A 22313-nucleotide genomic window follows, 5' to 3' on the forward strand; every position below is an offset into this window, starting at 1 on the left:
GGCACTGTAGCTAAACACTAGTTTGTTTGAATTCCTGTGTGAGGGAGTTGGAGTCACTCATGATAAGTTTCTAGGCTTTCAGCATAGTCTCACAAGGAGAGGGTGGAGTTAGGCAATTACAAAATTCTCTTTTTGTATGTTTTCCTGGGGTTTACAGGAATTTTTTAATGGAGAAAAGACATGTCCCAGACTCTGAATACTTTTCCGATGTTAACTGAAAGAAAGCTCATTTGACTTGGCATTTGCATTTATTTATTTCTGGATTTGGGTTTCAGTGAATAACTATTTCTCACTCTCCGAGCAGCTTTAAAAGTACTGGTCAGTTATGCAACGCCTTCCATTCAGGACCAAGTGACAGATAGCAGTGAGATCTGACTGGTATCAAAGGTTAAATGTTGCCCTGTTTTTGCTACAGCTGACGTCATGACATTTTGTTCATGGAATGCTAGGAGCTTTCTTTTAACACCATATTATGTTATTGTATATCTGCATGTGTCACTGTGCTTCCTATGCGATCGGTAGTTTGGTGCATAAAACGATTTCGCGATTGGAACCAATGTTTCCCTTATTTTTTATTTATCAAATCACTTGCCTGTACTTTTACAGATTAGCGGCCAACCAAGAGAATTGGGACGGGGCTTGCGCATGTTCAAAGTCGCTGTTGTTGGCCAGAGCGGATCTGGACGAACTGCACTCGTCAGCCGAATTTGTGGCGATGAAGAAATCGATAAAGCTGGAGAACTGAGAGAGGAGATTGAACTACGTATGTGTAACTTAGAAGTGGACGGTGAACGAGTTGTTCTCCAGCTCTGGGATATCCAGGGGGACGATAAGTAAGAAGCTTCAACCTCGTAAAATGTATGGCTATGTGCTGCTTCGGTTCGAACAAAAATAAAACCGATCACTTTATCCCAGTATACTAGCCCATTACCCACAAATAGAAGTTTGCCTACAGTTTTCGGTAAAAGCCACGGCTTAACCCAACAGGAGTGTTATAGGCAAAACGTACACCTTTCTGTACATCCGCATCTACTTCAGATAGGAATAATTTAACCGAAGACTTTTTTATTTTAAGGATATTTCTGACTTTAGCATCTTCTGAGTGCGCCAACTCGTCATAACCCTGTAACAGGCTTTGAATTTTTTATAGTACTTTGAACTGATGTAGCACGTGTCACACCTTGGCTTACTTCGATCACACTGGTTGCGTACGCCTGATTGTCTTATTATTGTGATAATATTTTTGTACACTGTTTCGTGTGTAAAAAAATCAGTAACTGACCCATTCGTTCACCGTACTTGTAGTAAATTTATTATTCTTCGCCTGCCTCGACGACATCACTGTTCAGTAAAGTACATCTTGTTCAAGCTGCTCATCTTGAATTTAGGCTACATCGAATCTGCTGGACTCCTTCAGTTGCTTGGTGGAAAATTCATTTTAAAAGCTCCAGCCGTACGCTGCCAATTCACAGTGATTCAAGAAGGAGGTGATAGGCAATCTATCGAACTTTATCTTACTTGAGACCAGATGTGTGGATAAACTAAAAATTTAAGGCGGATTAAACAACAGTTGTCATGAGAAGGTGTCAGAACTCATTTCGTCTCTTGTTCTGTTACTTGAGGCGCCGCGAAATCTGCCAACCTTCATGCTTACAGATATGACCGAAACCTGCCGAAAGAATAAAACTTCACAATCAGCAGATCTAGCAAGATTAACTGTGTATGAACAATTAGGCCTAAAAATGTAGCTTATATACTTATGATCCAGACTCCGGTAACTCAAGTCTATTTAATACACCCAGGATAGATTGACGGTATCTTCATTTGATAACGTTAATGAAGTGGAGGGATAACAGAACGGATAACAGAAAACTACTGAGCGGATGTATCGATATCCTGACCAGAAGACAGCGGCGTATTTTGTTGATTGTAGATTTTTTACTGTGTCACCATCACCATCACGCATGAATCAGGTCAAGGTTTGAATTATACCTCATTTTCTTTCTGTGCTAGTTAAGTGCTAAATGAAACAGAAAATGTGAAGAATTGTCCAAGTGCACGGTAGTCGCATTTAGATATACTATGTTTATTGAGAACATCATCGATTTTCGCCGAACTTTTGGAGGCTTGCAGAAGAGTAACTTTGGGTTCTTGCCTATTTCTAGATATTTCCCGGTTAATCAGTATATCTGCGAAAAAGCTGACGGAGTGATATTTATTTATGCTGGATGTTCAATGTCCGACTTCAATCAGCTGGATCACAGAATTATGAAACTACTCAAGGGATTGAAAACAGCAAAAAAACCTTGGGAGGATACAGTGAACGTTCTGTGGGCCAATAAATGGGACTTAGTCAACTCTTCTCCAGCTTTTCTACCGGTTCCGAGAGCCTCCGCAGAGGGACTTGCGAAAGTAAGTATGAGTAACAAGCTTAGGAACTCTAACTTGTGCACACCAACGTATTCCAATAAAACTCATTGTTTCCGCAGTAGACGCTACAGTTTTGCATCACAACACCCCTTTTCGTTTGGTTACTCAATCTCATTTCTTCATAGGATATATTTCAAATTTTCTGCGTGTGTTATATTCACCACTTCCGATATGGACCTGTAGGCTGGAACCGTCAAGCAACCCTAATACAAGAAAAAACTTATCACGCCAGGTTTCTAGCGTGCGTAGCAACGAAACGTACTATGACATTTAGTCATCAATTTTAGGAAAATGATTAATCCAGAAGGCGGAGTCAAAAATCTACTTTCAGAGGCCCAGGACGACCCAGTGACAAGCTGAAACTAAACGGCCTACAGGAATGTGAAAAACAGCTGTGTCGACGCAGTTATGTATTACATCGATGCGTGGGTAACACGCCCGCCAGTATCAAATTACCAGAAGCGGTGTGGTTAACTTCTTAGAGTGAACATTTCTTATCCACTTTTTTTCTACCCGACCGGTTGTACCAGTCTAAGAAAACATCGCCGAATAAGTTTTTGCCGGCTTGAGGATAAGTATCCCCTGAAATATCAAACAGTAGTGGGAAACGACAGCAGTAAAATTTCGCCATATATCTCCTTCTGAAAGAAGACCATATCAAAGTAGTCACCCATGGTTGGTCACACGACGCAGTTCAATGAATGTGATACAGTCCTAGTAGGATAACGCACGAAACTAAACTCACAAAATTCTTGTTTGGCGTTTGCATGTGACAAAAGGTCTGTTTATCACCCTCTTACCGTGGTTTTATTTATTCTGTTGAATGAGACGTTTTTCCACTGGGTGCTTAATAGAAAAAAGGTGTCAATCCACATATAACGTTTTTAATGGGACATGTGTTTACTTCTTCAAAAGATCAAGAAATTTCTCTCGTATTTGACAGTTGTGTTCTCAGTTGAAGGTCCTCAATAAGAAACATCGCCCCACATTTAGAAATACCAATGTCACAATAATTCCATTCTGTAATAATGGCATTGTTTGTGGGGTGGGGTTTTTGCTTGACTTGATGAATGAATACGTCATCAAACTGTCGTGACGCAAAATTCATCTTCGGTGACAGTAAATGACTGCTGGCTGGCACACACAGCACCCTTCTTTGTGTTGCTAGGAGTAAATTTTGAGCATTCGCGGCTGATCATAAAACAACCGATTCATGTTTGCACCTATTAACCAGCAGCGCTTGATGCCACAAGTTATCCCATATTCCAAAAAAGAGACGGAAATTACTACATCTACTAAGTACTCACCTAATGTTCACCTCCGTTTCCACATACATACTGGACTGTTGATTAAATGGACCTGTAAGTCTGTTTGGCTTTTGCTAAGTGCATAAGCTTTGGAATGTTCAAACGGAGACATTCAAAGACAGAAAATTAGACAAGAGGAGTGAGTTGTTTTTCAAAGCAGTTCTAGATTATGCGTAGAGACTGATCCTTCAAAATCTCGACTTTCAATTCAAGCCATCACTGTTATCCTCTGACACTAATCTCTCCGAAGGGAAGGACGTATACCGAAACTCAAGTCCTCGTAAGAATACAAGAAAATTTTGAGGGAGTCAGATCCATCCAGGATCCTCGTCTGCACAATGTTTTTATTCCAAGTGGATAATACTTCCTGGAATCTCACACTTCAGTTTTCTAGGTGTGAACAATCTGAATAGTGCATCACCGAAGAATGCATCAAAAATAGGTTCCCATTATTAAAGATTTCCAGTGGTCTGTGCCGTGCCAAGGGTTGCATCCACATAAGCTGTCGAGCGATTTGAAAAGCCTTGTCACCCAAGTTTTAAGCAAAACATTCACCTCCAGCCAGAAGAAGCATTTTAAATGTTGAGCAATTTTATTCAAAAAACCATCCTTCCCGATAGTAGATAGTCAGACGTAAAATTGTTTAGTCAGACAGCAGCACTTAACCCAAGTAGACTGAAGCTTAAAACTTGCCTCCAACAATAACGTCTGGGAACAGTGTAATACTCTTGTCAAGCTAGTCTTCGGCGCACTATTTAAGCAGCCGTGGAAAGAAAATTGCGAATGATAAATTTGTTCACGTGATCCTCGCTGTATAGTTGTTCCCCGAAAAATTACACAAGACAACAATGATACGAGACCTTGTACAAAATGTAATACGTATTGCGTAACAAGCCCCTAATCTTAAATAAACAAATAGACCAAAAAATCATGTAAGACACGTAAACCCCTGAGGTGCTTGCGTAGAAGGTATTTAAGTGAAGGTCAGACAATGACCTACTTAGGATGAAGGACTCGATTATCTTATTATCGTACAAAGAGACGGCTACACTTACGAAACCAAGGACTGCTAGGTGAAATTAGCGTTTTTAGCTTGTTTAGGTTTATCAGCAACTTCTGGGTTCAATATGTTTGTGTTCTCCAACCAACCATTAACGCAGGTAAAGTGAGTGATTTTTTTCTAATTTTCCGCCCCAAAATGACTATTTTTCTCTGTGGTAGGAAGCACTGAGTGTTTCACGGAGATTTTTAGCCAAAAGGTCTTCTCCCTATCAATATCCTGTGTCCAACCATTTCTTCGAGTGTAAACTGAGCGTCAATGCTCTTTTGCCATAAGGAATGCCCGCACAAATCTGATAGAACTACTTCTGGATTTGATTTGAAATTCAGTGATGGCGTCAGAATAAAAGACGACAGTAGAGCGGTATTGTCATCTGATCTGAATTCGCCGACGTTTTACAGCAACAATCCATTAAGACGGTCGAGCGCATAGGACAACGAATGCCCCGTGGCATTCCTTCAATAAGCTTTAGCAATCTAGGCCTTTGTGGAAAATTCTTTGTGTGAAAAATTTAATGAAAATAAATAGGGTAAGAAGAAGATTAGGAAGGGAAGAAGGAAAAGGGAAACGAAAAACACAGCCTTTGGTTGAAATTCGAGCCCGCGGATCTTTTGTTACGGCGCGTATCCTACTGAGTGATTCACTGCGTACAAATTTTCTAGTCGTGCACACACATCAGAGAACTCATTTCCCGGTCACTGTTGGGTTACTGTAAATAGTAGTTGAGCTAGCTCAGAGAGATACTGCTAGACTATGGTATTTCTCGGAGGATATGAAGTGGCATGTATTTTCCGGACTCTCGAGAACTTGAATAAAAGCGAACTGATAGGCTTGCGGGCAAAATGACGCGCTCAATTCGAATTGTGTTCCTCAAAAGGAACAGCAGTCCTGAATTGTGGCTCTCCACCAGTGTCTGACGGCCACATGACCTGGCTTGGTTCACGGTTGATTCGCAGTTGAAAACCACCAGGTCGCCCTATTGGAATGTTTTTTCTGAAAGTTCGTACCGACCAGAAGCAGCTGATAATCAGCACGCAGCCCAAAGAGCCGTTTTCCACCGTCCGTCCAATGAGCATCGACTACCGCCTAGATGTGATTCCAGGGAGCTCAGGTGACCAATTCGAGTATTCATATCGATGGCAAAGATCACAGCGTCAGGGCTTATTCCTTAACAACTGAGCCCAGATAACTCTCTCAGCATCAGAAATAAAGTCGTCTACAGGAAATTCTAGCACTGTAAACAAGCGTTTTTTAAGTGGAGGCATTGTGGTTGGTTAGGCCGGATAACCAGATGGCGCAAAGACGACCGTTCACTGAAGTCCACTTCAGCAAAGATCATTTAGTCCTGGGGATGAGTGCAACCCTCAGGCTATATATTCCACCAGCCATCGCTTCTGGATCACTGGACACACGAGGAGTAAGATCTGAAAGAGTTGAGTTCGCTCTTGGCGTTCTGAGATGCATGACCAAGCTTGGTTCTTTTATGCATGTTTCGGAGACACAGTATACGTCAACTTCAATGGAGTACGAAGTCTCGGTTTACCAATTTGACATTGAGTACGCATGTTGGTAGCTCCAACATAGGAAGCATCTTCTAGCCTTATCAGCGAGCTTTTATTTATCATTAGCAGGCATCTTGATCGGGCGACTGACAATTAAACGATTTAGCAGCGTTTGCTTTTGTGGTGGAAGAGACGTCCGTCAACAAAGAGCTAATAAGACCCAGTTACCAAGGCCGAGAACGGAGGTTTGGTTGAGGTACTCCACTTCGAGCTTTTGATTGAAAATTCTGGTCCGTGGGGCAGCAGGCAGTAGAGATCCCTTTGGGGTCCCTGCTTGGAGACGATTATCCGGCTTGCTGGGCTGCATGGAGGTGGCCTAATTCGGGAGCACAGGGATTAAGGCATTGCTTTCTTACTCCTGATGCAAATACATACCGAAGGTGCTTTTTAGCAGCACTAAATCCCTTGGCATTAAAGCTATTTTGATTGCACTGCATTGGGCACCAGCAGTCAAAGTCAGCAACAAGACAACCCTTTACTACCGCTCTCTTGTCGAAATGTAGCAACGAAGCTCCTGTGAATATGGACATGCTGGTCACCAAGGGCAAGCATCTTATTTCCCCCACAGTCTTATCGGAGAAGACAGTAGGCTGCTGACACCAGACTCCTTCGTAACAAGATTACTTATAGTACGGATTTTTGCTGCTCTTGATCTGAATGCTCTTCTTTGGTCTTCCTTACATGACTGCACCATGTGGGAGGAATTTTCGGCCAGTATAGCCTGCAGGATCATTTTGGCATTCAACGCTGACCACCACATCGGGCTGGGAGCTTTAAGTCGGGAAACTTATCAGTATATGGGTTTGAAGAAGCAGAAGAGGGTTTAACAGTTAAAACCAAGAATGCTTTTAGCATATGCATATGTTTTCGTTTACTGAGCATTTAACTCCATGGATGACGTGTATCTAAACTGCGTATGGTTTGCCTCAGATCTCTAACAATAGTAGGTTTGCAAGGCAGGAGGATTACACCAAGCGTAATAGAAAATATGCCTTAAAATGTGCTGGACCAGCCTAAACAACGATAGAATCGGTTGGCATTTGTTTGCTGGTCTGTGCTTTCCAAAGCCATGCTCAGTAGTGCACCATGTTAAAACAATACAAACTTTCGATTTCAGACACTGGAGGCCGATTATTATGAGGTCAGTGCAAAGACTGGCCACAACATGGATTCAGCAATCGAAACATTTGTCAGGTGAGAGTTCAGGCTTGAAATTTGAATTGGAACATATTTGATTTAATGGCTATGTTCTGTCTAGTTTCATGAGTGCCGATTAGTCGAAATTTGTGAATTTAAGTAAACGCGCATGAGTTATATGACCATTTGCGGGATAGATAAGTGATAGAAATGATAAACAAATAAATGGATGGAACGGAACACAGAGGTCAGGTGTGTGCGCCAAGAATGGATTAATGGGAGGTTTTGGGTCACATGGCCGTCGGATGTGTTAGAGTGTCTGGTTGAACTGGTTACGTTTGTTATCATGTCAGTACCATTGTTATGCCAGGTTAAACACTCGTCTTCAAGGCTTCAAGAAGTAAGGTTCCGGCTTATGAGTCCGGATGGCGGTAATTTTATCCATATTGAAAATCCGTGTTCTTACCAGTCTTGGCAGTTTTTAGGTCGGCGTCAAACATGAATTTAAGGGCCCAGGTGTTGTCCTGTATCTACTGGAAGAGCCAAAACTGAACTGCTTATATGTCACAAGAGGCAATAAATAAAAGCACAAAAATAGCAAACGTAATGAAACAGGTGCAGAGCTTTTGCTCTGGCTGGTATAATGAGTTGAAGCCGAATGATGCTCTGTTGTAATGTGTATTATAAAGCGCTATAATTGGCAAATATCTCAGTAGATAAGTGCGGATGAACCAGGAATAATCACCAGAAGCATAAAAATGGACGGAAATTCAAGAATCAAGGGGTTTCTCTGGGAATATCAGTGGCTTTCTGTACTGGTGGAAACACAGCAAACTAAGAGGTGACTACAATTCTCAACGGTGGATGACGAAATTTGGTTGTCTTAGGATCGAAACTTTCAGGACAGTAAAGTTGATGACGGATGAAAAAGCACTCTGATCAGCTTTTGTGTAAAATTGCAATCAGTTTCAGGGCCAAACACCTATCATAAGGCTGATGACAGCACATCCAGTTTAAGACCATTATGAACGACAGATTCAACTGGATTCAGTCGTAACCCCCGTCAAAATCAGGTTACGATACACATGGAGTATTTGGTGTAGTCAGTTTCCTCCTCGATGAAGCGTCGCTAAAGTATTGTTCCTTTAAACTATTCCGGCTAAAATATCTTGCTGAGGTTTTCAGGTCACACGTTGTGCAATGGGGCCAGCTTAACTGCCGCCGCAAAAACCAGTCTTCTTGGCACCACATTCCGGTTCCAGTGTAGTGTAAGGGTTATTTTTAAGTAGAAAATGTCGGGTGAGTCAGTGATCGTGGTTTCCTCTTATGTATTTTAAATGGCGGGTCATTTACAAACGGCCATAGTGCATAGAATTTGATCCGGCCGAAAATTAACATGTATATGATAGAATCCTAAAGATAATGGAACGGAAACGGTTTACATTTTCGATCGGTCATGGGTGCAAGTTTTCACAGTTTATTAATGTGGGGCTTCTAGCGTTAGGGCAAAAATTTACCCCAAATGCCACAGAAAAATATGATCAATTATCCATAGAACACAAAATCCGTTGGAAAGGGAACAACAAACGATCTGGCAGAATGGTAGGTCGATGATTAAGTCGCCGCGGATCTGTTCTCCGGCGGACGAATCATTAGCATCCTGATCAGGAACCGGAAGACAAAAAACGCTTTTCCCACTCATCAGCAAAAATACCGACTGATGATCATGTTGGTTTCCAAGCTACCGTATGTCTAATCAGAGCAATCAAACCAAAACTCAAGGGAACTTATTTATACGAGTGGCGGTAGACTGGAGGACTTCCATGAAACTTATGATCATAGACGTGTGCTACTGACATAAAATAACACACTTTTCACTTTTCGCGGCAGAACTCTGCATCTACTCTCTCGCCGTACATCTCTTAGTATAAATCGGATATAGTTGGCGACGTTCCCTCAGTTCACCTCTATGAGTTGACGAAAATCTAAAGTAATGGCTCATTGAATTATGCATCTCCATCGAAAGTCCCCATCTTCTTGCATGGTCTGACTTTTTGAGGGCTTGGCTGATTTTTTGTCTGGCAACCAAAACTACTAGATGTGTACTCTATCGCTGAAGTGATCCTACCACCAGATCAATTGACTTGAGACTGATGTTTAGAAAATCAAAAATTTCATATGTCATTGGTAACCTTTATTTTTTCAACATCTGGAAAGATTTATGACATTAGAAATTAGAAATTATCGTGTTCTTCTCTGTGGCCGTATAAAGTTCATTTCACTTTCTTATTGTTGTTCACCACCAAATTTGCGGAGTATAATGACTTTTCTTTATACTTTCTAGGAAGTTGTGTCAGGCACAAGACTCAAGATTACAAATGGCACAAGAAAATCTTTTTCCGTCGACAGAGAAAAAAGCTACGTGCCTGTCATGCTGTAGCATGTAAAAAAGTTCAGGCTCATACGGCGATATCGATTTCATGTACACCGAATACTTACTGTCATTTTCTTGCATGCATCTTATCATCCTGTCTTCTGTCTACTGTTTTTGCAGTTAAATTACACACAACTTATGCAAGCATATTAGTGGAACAGTGAAAACCGTACATTCAGTGGATCGTGGAGCATTGCTTATCAGCCTAGTTGCTTTTCTTGATAATAGTTACTTCATGCCAGGCCAATGTGGGCGCCACTGGTTGTTGCGGACTATAGCTATCCTGTGCAAAAAGAAGCTGTATGCACCATGCGACAGCAGACGAACTACCCTCGTTATTCCCATAAATAAGATAAATGGCTGTGACAGCTCCAGCATGCCATCGAAAGCATCGATAGGATCAACTTATAGTTTGACAGGTAGTTTTGGACACGGGCCGCAGTGTTTGGTTTGTACACTGAGGAATTTTGCGAAATCGGTTTTTTCTAAGCTTAGGACTGAAGTTAACAGACTAATGAAGAAACTTTTGGATGCTAACTTTCTCAGTGTCAAGAACATCCTATGCGGACTAATCGTTCCACAGTGAACCAAGCGTGTGACCGACCTAGAGACTCGGACAAGCAATCGTTCTTTTGGTGCCAAGCAAAGGACTTAATTTCTGGTGATTTTAGATAAGCGAAATTGGTTGGTTTCACGTTGAAGCCACCCGTCCTAACAGTCGTCTTACTGTCCTGCCACAGTTATTCTGGCAAGTTCACATCAAAGAGGAAGCACTGGTCGCGAGTTTTGCTCTTATTAGAGTTCATCAGCATATTCTTTTTGGTCGCGAGTTTTGCTCTTATTAGAGTTCATCAGCAGTGCATATTCTTTTTCATGCTGTGACTTGAACTCGACATGTGACGTGCGAGTAGATCGTGTTACCAATACGCCACCAGCATACTTTGGACGCATCTAACTTTTCACGTCTGAACATGAACGTGATTAGGTATGAGCGATGTGACTGGTTTGCCTCGTAACTATCGTAACGGTCGATTGCCATACCCTTCAGAGGGGGCTACTCAGGTAGCGCCGTGAGAGCTTTGACCCTGGTGGAAAATTGCACCAGGACAAAAGGACTACTAATCAAAAGAGAGGGAGGCGAACGTGAAGTCTACTACCTTCGCAGCCACCGGCAACTAAAAGTGGCAAGTGCCTAGTTGCCAGGATGAGGGAGCAAGATTTCACTTGGTTCCAAATCCTAATAACATACCACAAATCTAAACCATTACATGGTCCAGAATGGACCACATTTAATAGCACTGGGATGGATGATTTCGCTGCTGTCCTTATCTTAATGGAGAAACACCTTGTGGCTATAATCAAAAGTTATGCGTACACAGCAGCACAGTATGTCTTTAATCTGGGGAGCGGGCCTCAGGTGTGGGGTCAGATTTCGCACACTCTTTAGTTGGTATACGCTCTGATGCCGCAATGAAGTAAAAACAATAAAACAACTATGAGCATACGCATACCAATGTAGAATTTGGTTGAGCTTCACTTAATCTACCAACTTAGTTAAGCCAGGTGATTAGGAAAACTGTTATGTGAACGCGCGATCAGTGATTTGTCCATAGACTGCCTTTCTGTCACGAAAGTGCTTCGCAAGTACCGAAATACCGGATGCACAAGTCAATAGTTTGAGCACAGATTTTTTAAATCAAGGCTTTTTACTCCACTTTACAATTTTTTCCACCCGGCAACTAATCACTCAAACCCCTTTAAAACTATTTCTGGTCGCAGATAGTTTACAAAAATTGAAACAGCTTCGGCAACAGGTTTTGTGTTAAACAGCAAGCGAAAAATAATTTTTGACATTTTTCACTCCCATTGTCATTGATCTTTGGTGAAATTGGCTGAAATATTTTACTAGCTTGACATTACTACCTGCCCAATGACTCATTCTGACGTTCGACACTTGTCAGCTAACTTGTTTTGTTTTTTGTAAAAAGCAGTGAACCTTTGATGAGTGTTACTTTGAGTATTAAAAAAACAATAAGAAGCGTACCTGGATGTACAAGAGTGGGAATGAAGTTGTGCGAAATTAATTTGGATAGGACAAAAAAATGGATAATCCATAAAATCATTCTATTCTAAACAAACAGAAAAAGCACACCAACAATACGAAGAAAGAAAGAAAACATTGTAAACACTCCTTGAGTGTTACATGACAGTCTAACTAAACTGACTGTGCGATATTGGTCCTCTGAAGAAATTTGCTACAGCATGACCTTAATTTTTGTTGAGACGTACCTCAGCGTGGGTAATGTGTACCGCGAACTAATCAATAACATCCAACCCAATAAGCCACATCCGTTCTGCTTTCAGTTCGTGAATTACGGACTGGCTTGCTCGAAATGATCTACCGAGAAAGCACTCATGCAAGCGTCCAATTGCATAGCTACATCATGACTGGATTACAGTATAGACAAATCAAGCCTCCCACAAAAATTCCTTCTTTGGCAAGCGGAAATATAACGTTTATTGGAAACATATTAGTGCTCCTAGAAAAAAGCCCTTGTTGATCCTCCGCCTCAGTCCTTGATGCAACTTACTGGTTGTAGAAAAACCTTTAGAAGTTATCTTTGTTCTAAGCTTTCCTAGTAATTCTTCATTACGCAACCAAAGAATCGGATGCTTTCCCCAATCATACGTTTATTCAGCATTAGGCATGTAACAACCCGTTGATGTTTGCACCTAGTGTATACACTAGGGAACTCACAGAATGGACTTCCTAAAACACAGCCATAAATGTTCTTTTGTAAGCAATATGAGGTCGTTCGACCTTGCCTCGCAACTTTAACTCGCAATAGGCATCCGTTTAACATTGTTCCATATCCTGTCAAAACACTGAGAAACTAGCAAACTATAGCTAGAGATGAGTTTTTGATGGACGTATTTATGGTACGTCGAAATTTCTGATCATTAATTTGCGGATTACGAATCATGCTGGTACTTTGTAACCAGCGCAAGCATATTTGGTGCCCTTCATGTAGATTTCGTCATATCAATCGACTGGTGGGAGTTAGCACAGTTTTTCTTACCTGGGCAGTGAAAAAGAAATACGACCGCGCGCCCCTTGAGGGATAACCATTTGGGTTTGCTTCTAGGTGTCAGCGCATAAACTGGGTGGGCTTACGAGCTGTCTGGTGCACTCGCACTATTTTCAAACTGGTGTGGCCCAGACCTCTTACCTACAACAAGCAATGCGTATGTGGATTCCTTTTTTGGAAGTTCATTCAATTTATTCTCATACTCATTCATCTTACTCATTTGCTAACTTGAGCTACCCATATTGTTTGGATGTCCTGCTGTTCTTAAATAACAGTTAGATCAAATGAAGCCAAGGAAGTTGTGCACATTATGGTCCAGCTTTTTCTAACTAGCTGACAATAAGACGGTATTCCCCCGTTCGAGGTAAAAGCATAAACAGCTTGCTAAGCACCAGTTATTTAGCATCATGTATTATTGAGAACAACATTTCATTGTTCGACTGAGTAGTTAAAATTACTGGGAAAGCTTAGCAGAGTGTTGCAACAAGCACCGGGTCTTACGACCAGTAAGGTGTTGGGTGTTGGTTTGCTCCAGAAGTTTACCATAGAAAAACTTTCGTAGGATGCTTGATATGCAGAATACCATGAAACAGAGTTTCAGCTAGAATTAAGATGAGTCGCCCGTGAAAAACAGATGTGCAAGCAAGTGAGTGTATCCGTCGAATTTCGTGAAATTCGGGTAAAAAGTAAAACAGTGTCGACGGAAACTTGGGTATTCTGCCTACTTGATGAGCACCAAGGAGAGCTAAACCCATTGGGGGCTGCTGAAGGATTTCTAGCAACTTCATGTGTAGTGTGCTACCTCCATGCTTGATTTGTCTTTGAAGAACTGCAGTCTCGATGTGGCAAGAATTTCACCAGAGAATGTTCAGTCGGTATTTCTCTAGCAATCCGTTCCGTAATTCGAAAGTGCAAACAGAAAGCAGGATGAATGTGACTCATTGGGTCAAAACTTGTTGGCGTTTTACAGTACAATGAATACCCGCCTTTCTGAGGCACATTTAAGAAAACAACAGGCAACCCAATGTTGCATGAGATCCTATCATAAAGTGCCAGCATGAGTAACCCAAATTTGATTCCTAATCATTTCCACCATGGAACAAATTATTTAAGGTGGAACGTATTGTGAAAAACATTTGTGTACTTTACAGATGTTCCCTTGATCATCATATTCACTCTAACTTATGCTGCAATGCCTATGTTCATGACTAAATCCAGTGGTGAAAACATTCATTCATTCTTTATACAGCTGGGTTATTCTTATTTTACCAAGGTGGGTTATGGCCAGTGAAAATCAGTCTCTATGATTGCAACTGTTGATTAGTTTCCTCAATTTGATTACTTGATACCTGCGCCACTGACCAGTGATGTTGCGTTTGATGCCAGCTGTCAGGCAAGAAGGCGCATTTGGATAGAATTAATACATACAACGTGGTGTCTGATATGTGCATGCCTTAGCAACCGGACAAACGGACAGCGAAATATTTTTTCAATGTTTGATCTCATTTACAAGACAAAAAAATTGAGATCCATTTGTCTGTGCCATGTTAGCTTGGCATTTCATGTTATTTGTTTCCAAACTAGAACCAGAGTTATAAATTCTATCTTGTGGCCACAGAGTTGAAATACTGTTCGGAAGAGTGTCACATTTGAGATCCAATATCCACTATATGCTAAATGATAATTTATTTAAAATTATACGTAAAAATCAGTTGAAAAACTTCAATGGTTGCAGAAGAACATGCTTGTATGTACAGGTCGGCTAAGGAGTTCACACTGGAGGAACTTGAAGATTGTTTGTTAAGAACAACGAACCTCGCCTGCTTAGCAGTCCGGCAGAGGTTCGACAGTTGTTTGAAACCTGATTTTAGCTTTTACGAAATTTCACATATACTTGTGAGTTTTAACGGATTAAGCACCTGCCGTTAAATAATAAGGTAGTTAGCGCTTCTGTGGCATCAGCTTTGCTTGGAGAGAGCTTCTGCTGGCGCGACCGTGCTAGGCGTTTCCAAGCACATCGCAAATAGGTGCCTTGTAATGATAATAAACGTTTGCCTCATGAGGTCACTCAGTTTCGCGGACAAGCCCGAGGGTGTCATCTATGAAATATATCCACAAAGTGCCGTTCTACACTGCTGTGCGACGCTGTTGTGGTGCACTTACTGTTATCACTGGTTCAGAATACCAGTCCTGGGTGTTCAGGTGGAGTCTATCCCCGGTCCTCTAACAGCAAGGTCACACAGTTGTTCAATGGACCTACAAAGACACCGTCACGAAGAGGCCAACACAGCCTCCTGGCCTTCCAGGTTGGGTGTTGGAACACGTTTAGCGACGTTCTCTATCACTGGTTCAGAATACCAGTCCTGGGTGTTCAGGTGGAGTCTATCCCCGGTCCTCTAACAGCAAGGTCACACAGTTGTTCAATGGACCTACAAAGACACCATCACGAAGAGGCCGGATCTTACCTTGTTAATACGGTTTATGTACCTCTGCTATCCATTGAGCTACACTGGGTTGTTTGTGCGGCACTCCCAGAGTATCTCATAACAGGATGCTCAGTGGTTAGAGGTATGACCAACACAGCCTCCTGGCCTTCCAGGTTGGGTGTTGGAACACGTTTAGCGACTCTCTCTATAGAAATGGTAATCCACTTGCTTTTCCTGCCAAACACCGCTGATTTGTGATCGGGTGTTTAGGCAAAAGGTTTTGGTTCATGACCCTAGGAAACCATACAGACGAACGTCTTGCAGTGTATACCACAACTTTTGCATGTGCAAACAACTTATCAGTTTTTCAGTGTCTAATATTTCTACACAGCACGATATCAGGCTGACTCCGCGTTTACAGCCAAACCCACCTAACAGACAATCGTGAAAGCCTTCAGCCTTCATCCGTCTAGATCATCCAAAGTACGGACAACACCGATCGGCAAGCAGAACAACAGGGGATACATTTATACTGACAAGTATTAGTCACGAATTCACCAAACATAACTGTTGTACGCACACAGGTGCTTATTCACATGTCAAAACTCTCTGAATAGTAGGTAGTCGGTAATCATTTACACAACTTGGTAGACGAATCAAGCGAAACCCAGATTTTCCTCACCAGCCTTAGAATTCCCGACCAGATATGGGTAGAATATATTCGTTTTGTATACAAACTAAATCAATAAGTTTTAATTCAAATGAAGCGGAAGTAATCTGGATTACATTGAATAGAATATCTGAGTGATCACACCGGTAACACATAGTGCATGTGTGATAGGAAATAAGAGTTCAGCATCAGTCAAGCTAGCTGACACCATTAGGTTCACTGTCTATTCACATAATCCGGTCAAATGCAAAGCTGACCCATTTCCATAGTTAGGCACCAGTTAAGAGCCTGGATCGTTTTTCCCAAGAATTTATTCCGTTTGTGACCTCCATTGATCTTTCCAGCACAGTAAGTAGAATAAAGTTGTCCAGCAGCAATATAACCAAAGAAGCCGGTCGTGCGGTGGTAACTTCGTGGCAAACGTGGTCGGAAAATGGGAAGATTGCAGCCGAGAAACGTGGCCCATTCACAGGGGAGGGACAATTTTTCTTGTATTTGCGGCGGAAAAAAAACTTACGGAACCACAGTTATAAGAAAGAATATCCGGAAATGTCCTCAAATTGGATGGCCCATATTGCGATTCGAACCTGGATTAGAAAAAATATTAGAGTATCAGGTACCCGTGCACTATGACCGTCACAGTAATTCCTGATTCGACCGGTTCTTGGTCCTATTACGTCCGTTTTGCGCATCCCTAGTCTAGAAAATAATATCGATATGCAAATAAGTGCAATAGAAAAGGCCTCCGTAATATGTTGCGTTAATTTTGATGACGTTAGCCCAGAGAAATGTTTCCCACCAATGATACCAATCTAATGCTAAGAAAATACTGCTTGGTACCTATTTATCTCCGCTTGGATTATTTGCATGTATTTCCACCTCCGTGCGTTTTCGATACCGTTAAGGGAATTAAACAGAAAAACTATACTATTTAACCGTGATCATACCCATAGATTTTGCTTTCACAGCTCAATTGCTTACCCGCGTTTTACGCATTATAATATTGCCCGGACTTTCCTTGTATTGTATGGTTGCATTTGATTTGATAACAAGCAGAACTTTCTCCACTTAAACCACCAAATGGAAGAATTGATCTCTCTGAAAATGATGCACTGCAAGAAGAGTACTGAGATGAAACAAGAAATTGACTTACTCGTTCTTTTAAGAGTCGACGGAAGTTTTCTCGTGTCTAGTTGAGCAGAGATGCACTGTTTAGTTATTCAGAGTTGGTTATGTCAACAATCACCTTACACTCAACTCCTTATTCTTTGATAACCTTACCCGCGAAACTGTTTTTACTCGGACTGTTTCATAATATATCATCGCGCGTGGATTCAAACATTTAGACACTCTCCTTGTTTCCATCCACAGTGAATGTATCTCACTTGCCGACTGAAACATATGTTCGATCTGCTAGCTTGACCCCTCGGCCTATTGCTTGAAGGGAAAGAAAACTATCAGGAGGCTTTCGCATGTTCATTATAACTGGAACTTTTTTATTCTAGAATTTACCAAGCCTAATCGATGTGATAGCTTCAACTGGTTCCCAATATTCCAACAATCTTCATCCCCACTTGTTTTTGAAAGGCCAGCGGATTACTTCAAATTTGCTTGTAATTTTTCTCTCTAGATGGATCGACTTCAACTTAAACCCTGGGATTCTTACCGCCTTAGCAAACAGTTCTTTGGCGACGAAAGCAGGAAGTTAATCAGCATGATTTACGAGATAGAACGAAATGTAACTCATATTTTATCCATACAGAAATCGGATGTCTCAACATTTATTACATTTATTATTACAACCGTCTTGAGGCACCGCAGCTTCTATGATGATGGAGAAACGAAAGGATTATGTAAAGCCATTGAACGAACTTTTTTCCTGTCGCATTTCAGTGATCGATCGGGTCATTCAAGCTTTTTCTCGTCTATAAATATGCGAAGACCGCCTGTTTGTCTTTCACCTAAAATGACATATGGTTCCTAAATGCTATACTTCGTCTTATATTTACCCTCTGCCCTCCCTTAAATGACACGTCAAATTTATGCATGTCCTCAGAGAAGGCAATCGATCAATACGGGGTTTTAACGCATGATTTTACTCGACAGAAATGTCCAGACATGTTTAATCCTCGTGATTTTGCTTTCTAATCTCAAACCTTACGAGGAAGGCCTTCTGGGTGAGAATGTTTGAGGCAACAACGTCCACCCCCCTCCAGATTCCTACTGCCACACCCGCAAAAGTTTCGATGATCTGACCTGAATCGTGCAGTCTCTTGGGTCCTAGTCAAATAAAATAAAGTGCTGATAGCTCAGCAAAACCACCAACCTATCACTATGCACCATTATGCACCCTTCAACTCACTGAAGATGAAACTTCAATCGGTGATAAAACGTTTGCAATCAAATTGCCCAGCCCAGTGAGCAAACCAACGAATAACTAAAAGTCTTTGGGTGGAGCGACTGCCACCAGTAGACACGTTCAGTACTCCGGAAATTGGGTGTCACTCAACTTATTTTTTGTATGCCTTTGGCCAGAATATAAGAAATATTCCAATGCGTCCTGTAGAAAGTACATGCTGTTCACGGCTTGCAGTAATTTTTCAAATATTGCCACAGAATATATCATTGTCCCATGTTTATGTCCTTGCTAGTTAACCATGATCATACACATTCCAAGTTTGAAACGTGCCTTCTACTCTAATTGGCAGAATATCTTAGGTTGATGCTAGGCCATTCTCTGTTTAACCTTTTGTAGCTGCTGACATTGTATTCAAGGGAAAAGTTCAATTTAGCGCATTCATAACTCTTTTGCTGACTTGACTCTTTAAATTGTTAGGTGTTTGCTTATTTACTATCGAATGCAACCCTACTCTACGCAAGTGGAATAGCTGGAATAAAAGTTGTGCTTTGGCACCGAATCTCAGAATGTGTTTTTGCGACTTATTTGTTGGAAAGTGCATGTTGTTGCTCCTTTCCTTGTTGTGACTCAACTACATAACTGGGATGTAACATTATCGGTGTTGTTATTGGGCGCACGCAACAATACTCCATATCCCTCTCTCCTGAATTACCACTGCTTTATGCATCATATTTAGCGACACCAAAAGTGCCGCAATTCACCACTCGGCGCAACCCACATTTCATGAGTTTCGAAGTAGCATTTAATAATAAAATTGTCGTTCCACGTCCTATTTATTCAGTTCCATTCAATATGGGTGCATTCCTAGCAAACTTACATAACCATATAATAATAAACAAAGGAAGTGCACTCCAGCGAGGTGAAGCAACTGTTCATTCTGTTAACATAGAAAGATGTATGCCTAGGTACCTTTGGTTGCCATAAGTTTGCGATTCACTTTGGTTTGCGTACATTAGAGCCCTCCATACATCATACCACTGTCGAACAATTGCCGTTGCGTCCACTGGCTACTGTGCCACATTACTGGTGCACCACTATGCAAATCCTTTTCCGCAGTGAATAAATCTGATGCACTACCGGTTAGTGTTTTGTGCCGTGGTTGTTATGCGTTCGTACTTCCGCGCCTGGTGCGGATTCGATCAACTCCCATCCTGTGCCAACATCAACTTGGTATGTCCGTGCATACGCCAACTGTCCACCAATCAGACTATCAGACATCAGCTCTTGCTGAAGTCAGCATATGTTGGTTCATTCTCCCTGTTAAGACCGATATTTTGAAGGTGTTACTTCCCGCCAAAAGTCCTCGGAAAGCATAGTTATGGAATTTCACACGTGGTAAACTTAATTCACCGAGAAACTATCACGGGCAGAGCTGACACACACGGAATCGGCCTATGGAGATGAATTCCACATTCATCGTTAAAATCAATTTGTGCCGAACAGTGGTACCGGTATTGTTGTTGTCCCTATGTGTTCTCTCCATAATTGGCACGTTTCGCAATCTCGCAACACTGGTCTCCAATCGTTACGTAATCGCACTGCCTGAAGGCTCACCGACTGAACAGATAAAGCCTAATGAGGACCAGCCGAATGGTACGAAACCACAAGCGCAGAGCATAATGGTGTTTTTTGTCGAATTTTTTAGCGTTGCTATAAGTTTTCTGACAGGAGCATTCAGTCTATTGTCTTACTGTTGCGGTCTACTATGGTCAGATGATTCAGCAGTGCCAAATGCGAACTTCTGCATTCCGTTTCCACAGAAGCAAACGATGGAAAGGCGCAAATTGATGGCTACATATTTGGAGTTTGTATGTTTCTTACTGAGTATTGCTGGGACATTTGGATCTCTGATGTTGATAACCACCACTGCATTACGTTACCAGGGACGAACGACAGATGCCATCGATAGTCCGTCTGGGGTAGCGTGCGAACCTGACTTCGGGGTTTGTCGAATTATTCGCATCGGAGAGATCTTGAACGCAACCCTCATGTTTTTATGCAACCTGTGTCTACTGACGGTGATAACCAATGTCCCAGCATTGTTTCGAAAAAAGAGAATATCATCTGTCGATATTGGAAACAGGTTCCTATTAAAGCATACAGACCAATTATCGGACGGTTTGGCCACTCGAATTTGCATTTGTTTGCGTTTAGGGCGGATGTTACTGTCCCTTTCGTCCGTTTTAATTTCTTCCGGTGGACTCATCATTTTGGGCCGCTTGTTACAACTGATCACGTTCAACAGTTCGCACTCCAATGATTTCGCATTAGTTCATGAAGTTTTATCCCTTACAACCGGTATATCTTGCATTGCCGCCGGCCTGTTTAGCGTTACGGCTGTTCAGTGCTGCTCGGTTCCCCTGGAGACCTTCATCGATCAGTACAAGGATCCACATATAATCATGATCAAACCTAAATTCAGTCACTCGTTATATGTTTTTGCATTGATTCTCACATTTCTGGTAATCCCATCTACCATCAGCAGCTATGTATCACTACAGATGCCTTACTTTTCGAAACAAACCTTAACGAACCAACAACCTACACAGCACCGCTCACAAAACCTTGTAAATATGAGTTACACTCTCTTGTTTTTCGCTAGTGTCGCTGCTTATCTTTCTGCAGTGGCCCTAGCAGCCGTCCTATTGATTGACCTTTTCGCACGCATCAAGTTGATGACCTTGAATAGTTTCACTAACACAATGAATCGATGTTGGACTCGAAGCAGTTCGATGCCACTGGAGATCATATCTTTGCAACCACGTGACACATGTGACTGTTCCAAATTAGTTGAAGACCAGAATACACGTGATTCAAGCAGATCCAACTACACAGGAGGCCAGATTCAATGGAATCAACTGATAACTAGTTTCTGTGAAGGCGGAAATAATTCTGTTCCTCTGCCCGATGACCAGACTGAACTGCCAACCGTGCTCGATAACCGTCGTTTCTCACTGGCAGTCGAGAGTACAGTCAACACACGGCTTCCTGGTACACTCCGGCAAACCAATCAAAATGGAGGCATACAGAGCATGCTTCGCAGCAGCTGCGTTCCGGAAACTTCACAGAATTTTGAGGCCACCAATAAACCTCCACATTATAAACATCAGCAGCAAGTTCCTCTCTCGCAACCCTTGGAAAGTCCGAATAATGGCCAGCTTGTATACAAATGTACCACTGCATTATTTGGCCATCAGCCGTGCGAATACCAGAAGCCGCTCACACACTCCATTTTACCACCATATTTTCGAAACCAGCACAAATTTGAAGCATGTGAATACATGAGTTGCGATCTCTTACATCCCGTAAATCAAGATGACCTCAACGGCGGAAGGCCGTGCGAACCAGATAATGAAAAGTTTAGTGACAAACTCGTTGGTTATTACTACATCGACACAACCAGTGAAGACTTTATCACCTCAGTCTGATTAACTGTAAGATACATTCTTTTGCCGACTGTTATTAAAGTTATGGTGAGTAAAGCATCACTATTTATCGTGTGTACGAGATCGTCATTTTTTCTGTGGAACATTTATTTCTTGAGATACTTGGGTGTATTTTGTAAACCGCAGCTATCAGCTTTGCCGTCGCACTGTGTGTGCAAATTTTCTAATGTCTTCCGTGTACAGAGAGGCTACTGGTTAGTGACGCGTTTACCGTTCCCCAAAGTACTATACTCTGTAAGCAACTTTGACATTACAACGAGGTGTTTTACTATTTCTTAGGGTCTTTGTGGAATAAATGTTCTACAAATGAGAGCTCCTGGACACCGTAGCGAG

The 22313-nt window shown here is 41.8% G+C and overlaps 1 protein-coding gene across 1 annotated transcript in view; it reads left to right on the plus strand.

The window, feature by feature from the left end:
• The window catches only part of T265_01271 (hypothetical protein), a gene marked incomplete at both ends in the record, with an annotated part of 50490 nt that extends 28528 nt beyond the window's left edge, over nt 1-21962 (plus strand). Inside the window, 4 exons of the mRNA XM_009165256.1 lie at nt 607-833; nt 2166-2412; nt 7477-7553; nt 20180-21962. Coding sequence (XP_009163520.1) covers nt 607-833; nt 2166-2412; nt 7477-7553; nt 20180-21962 — 2334 coding nt within the window. The remainder of the gene's footprint in view (nt 1-606; nt 834-2165; nt 2413-7476; nt 7554-20179) is intronic.
• Between the last annotated feature and the right edge of the window lie 351 nt (nt 21963-22313).

The sequence above is a fragment of the Opisthorchis viverrini genome (genome assembly GCF_000715545.1).
Source record: "Opisthorchis viverrini unplaced genomic scaffold opera_v5_13, whole genome shotgun sequence".
Taxonomy (NCBI): domain Eukaryota; kingdom Metazoa; phylum Platyhelminthes; class Trematoda; order Opisthorchiida; family Opisthorchiidae; genus Opisthorchis; species Opisthorchis viverrini.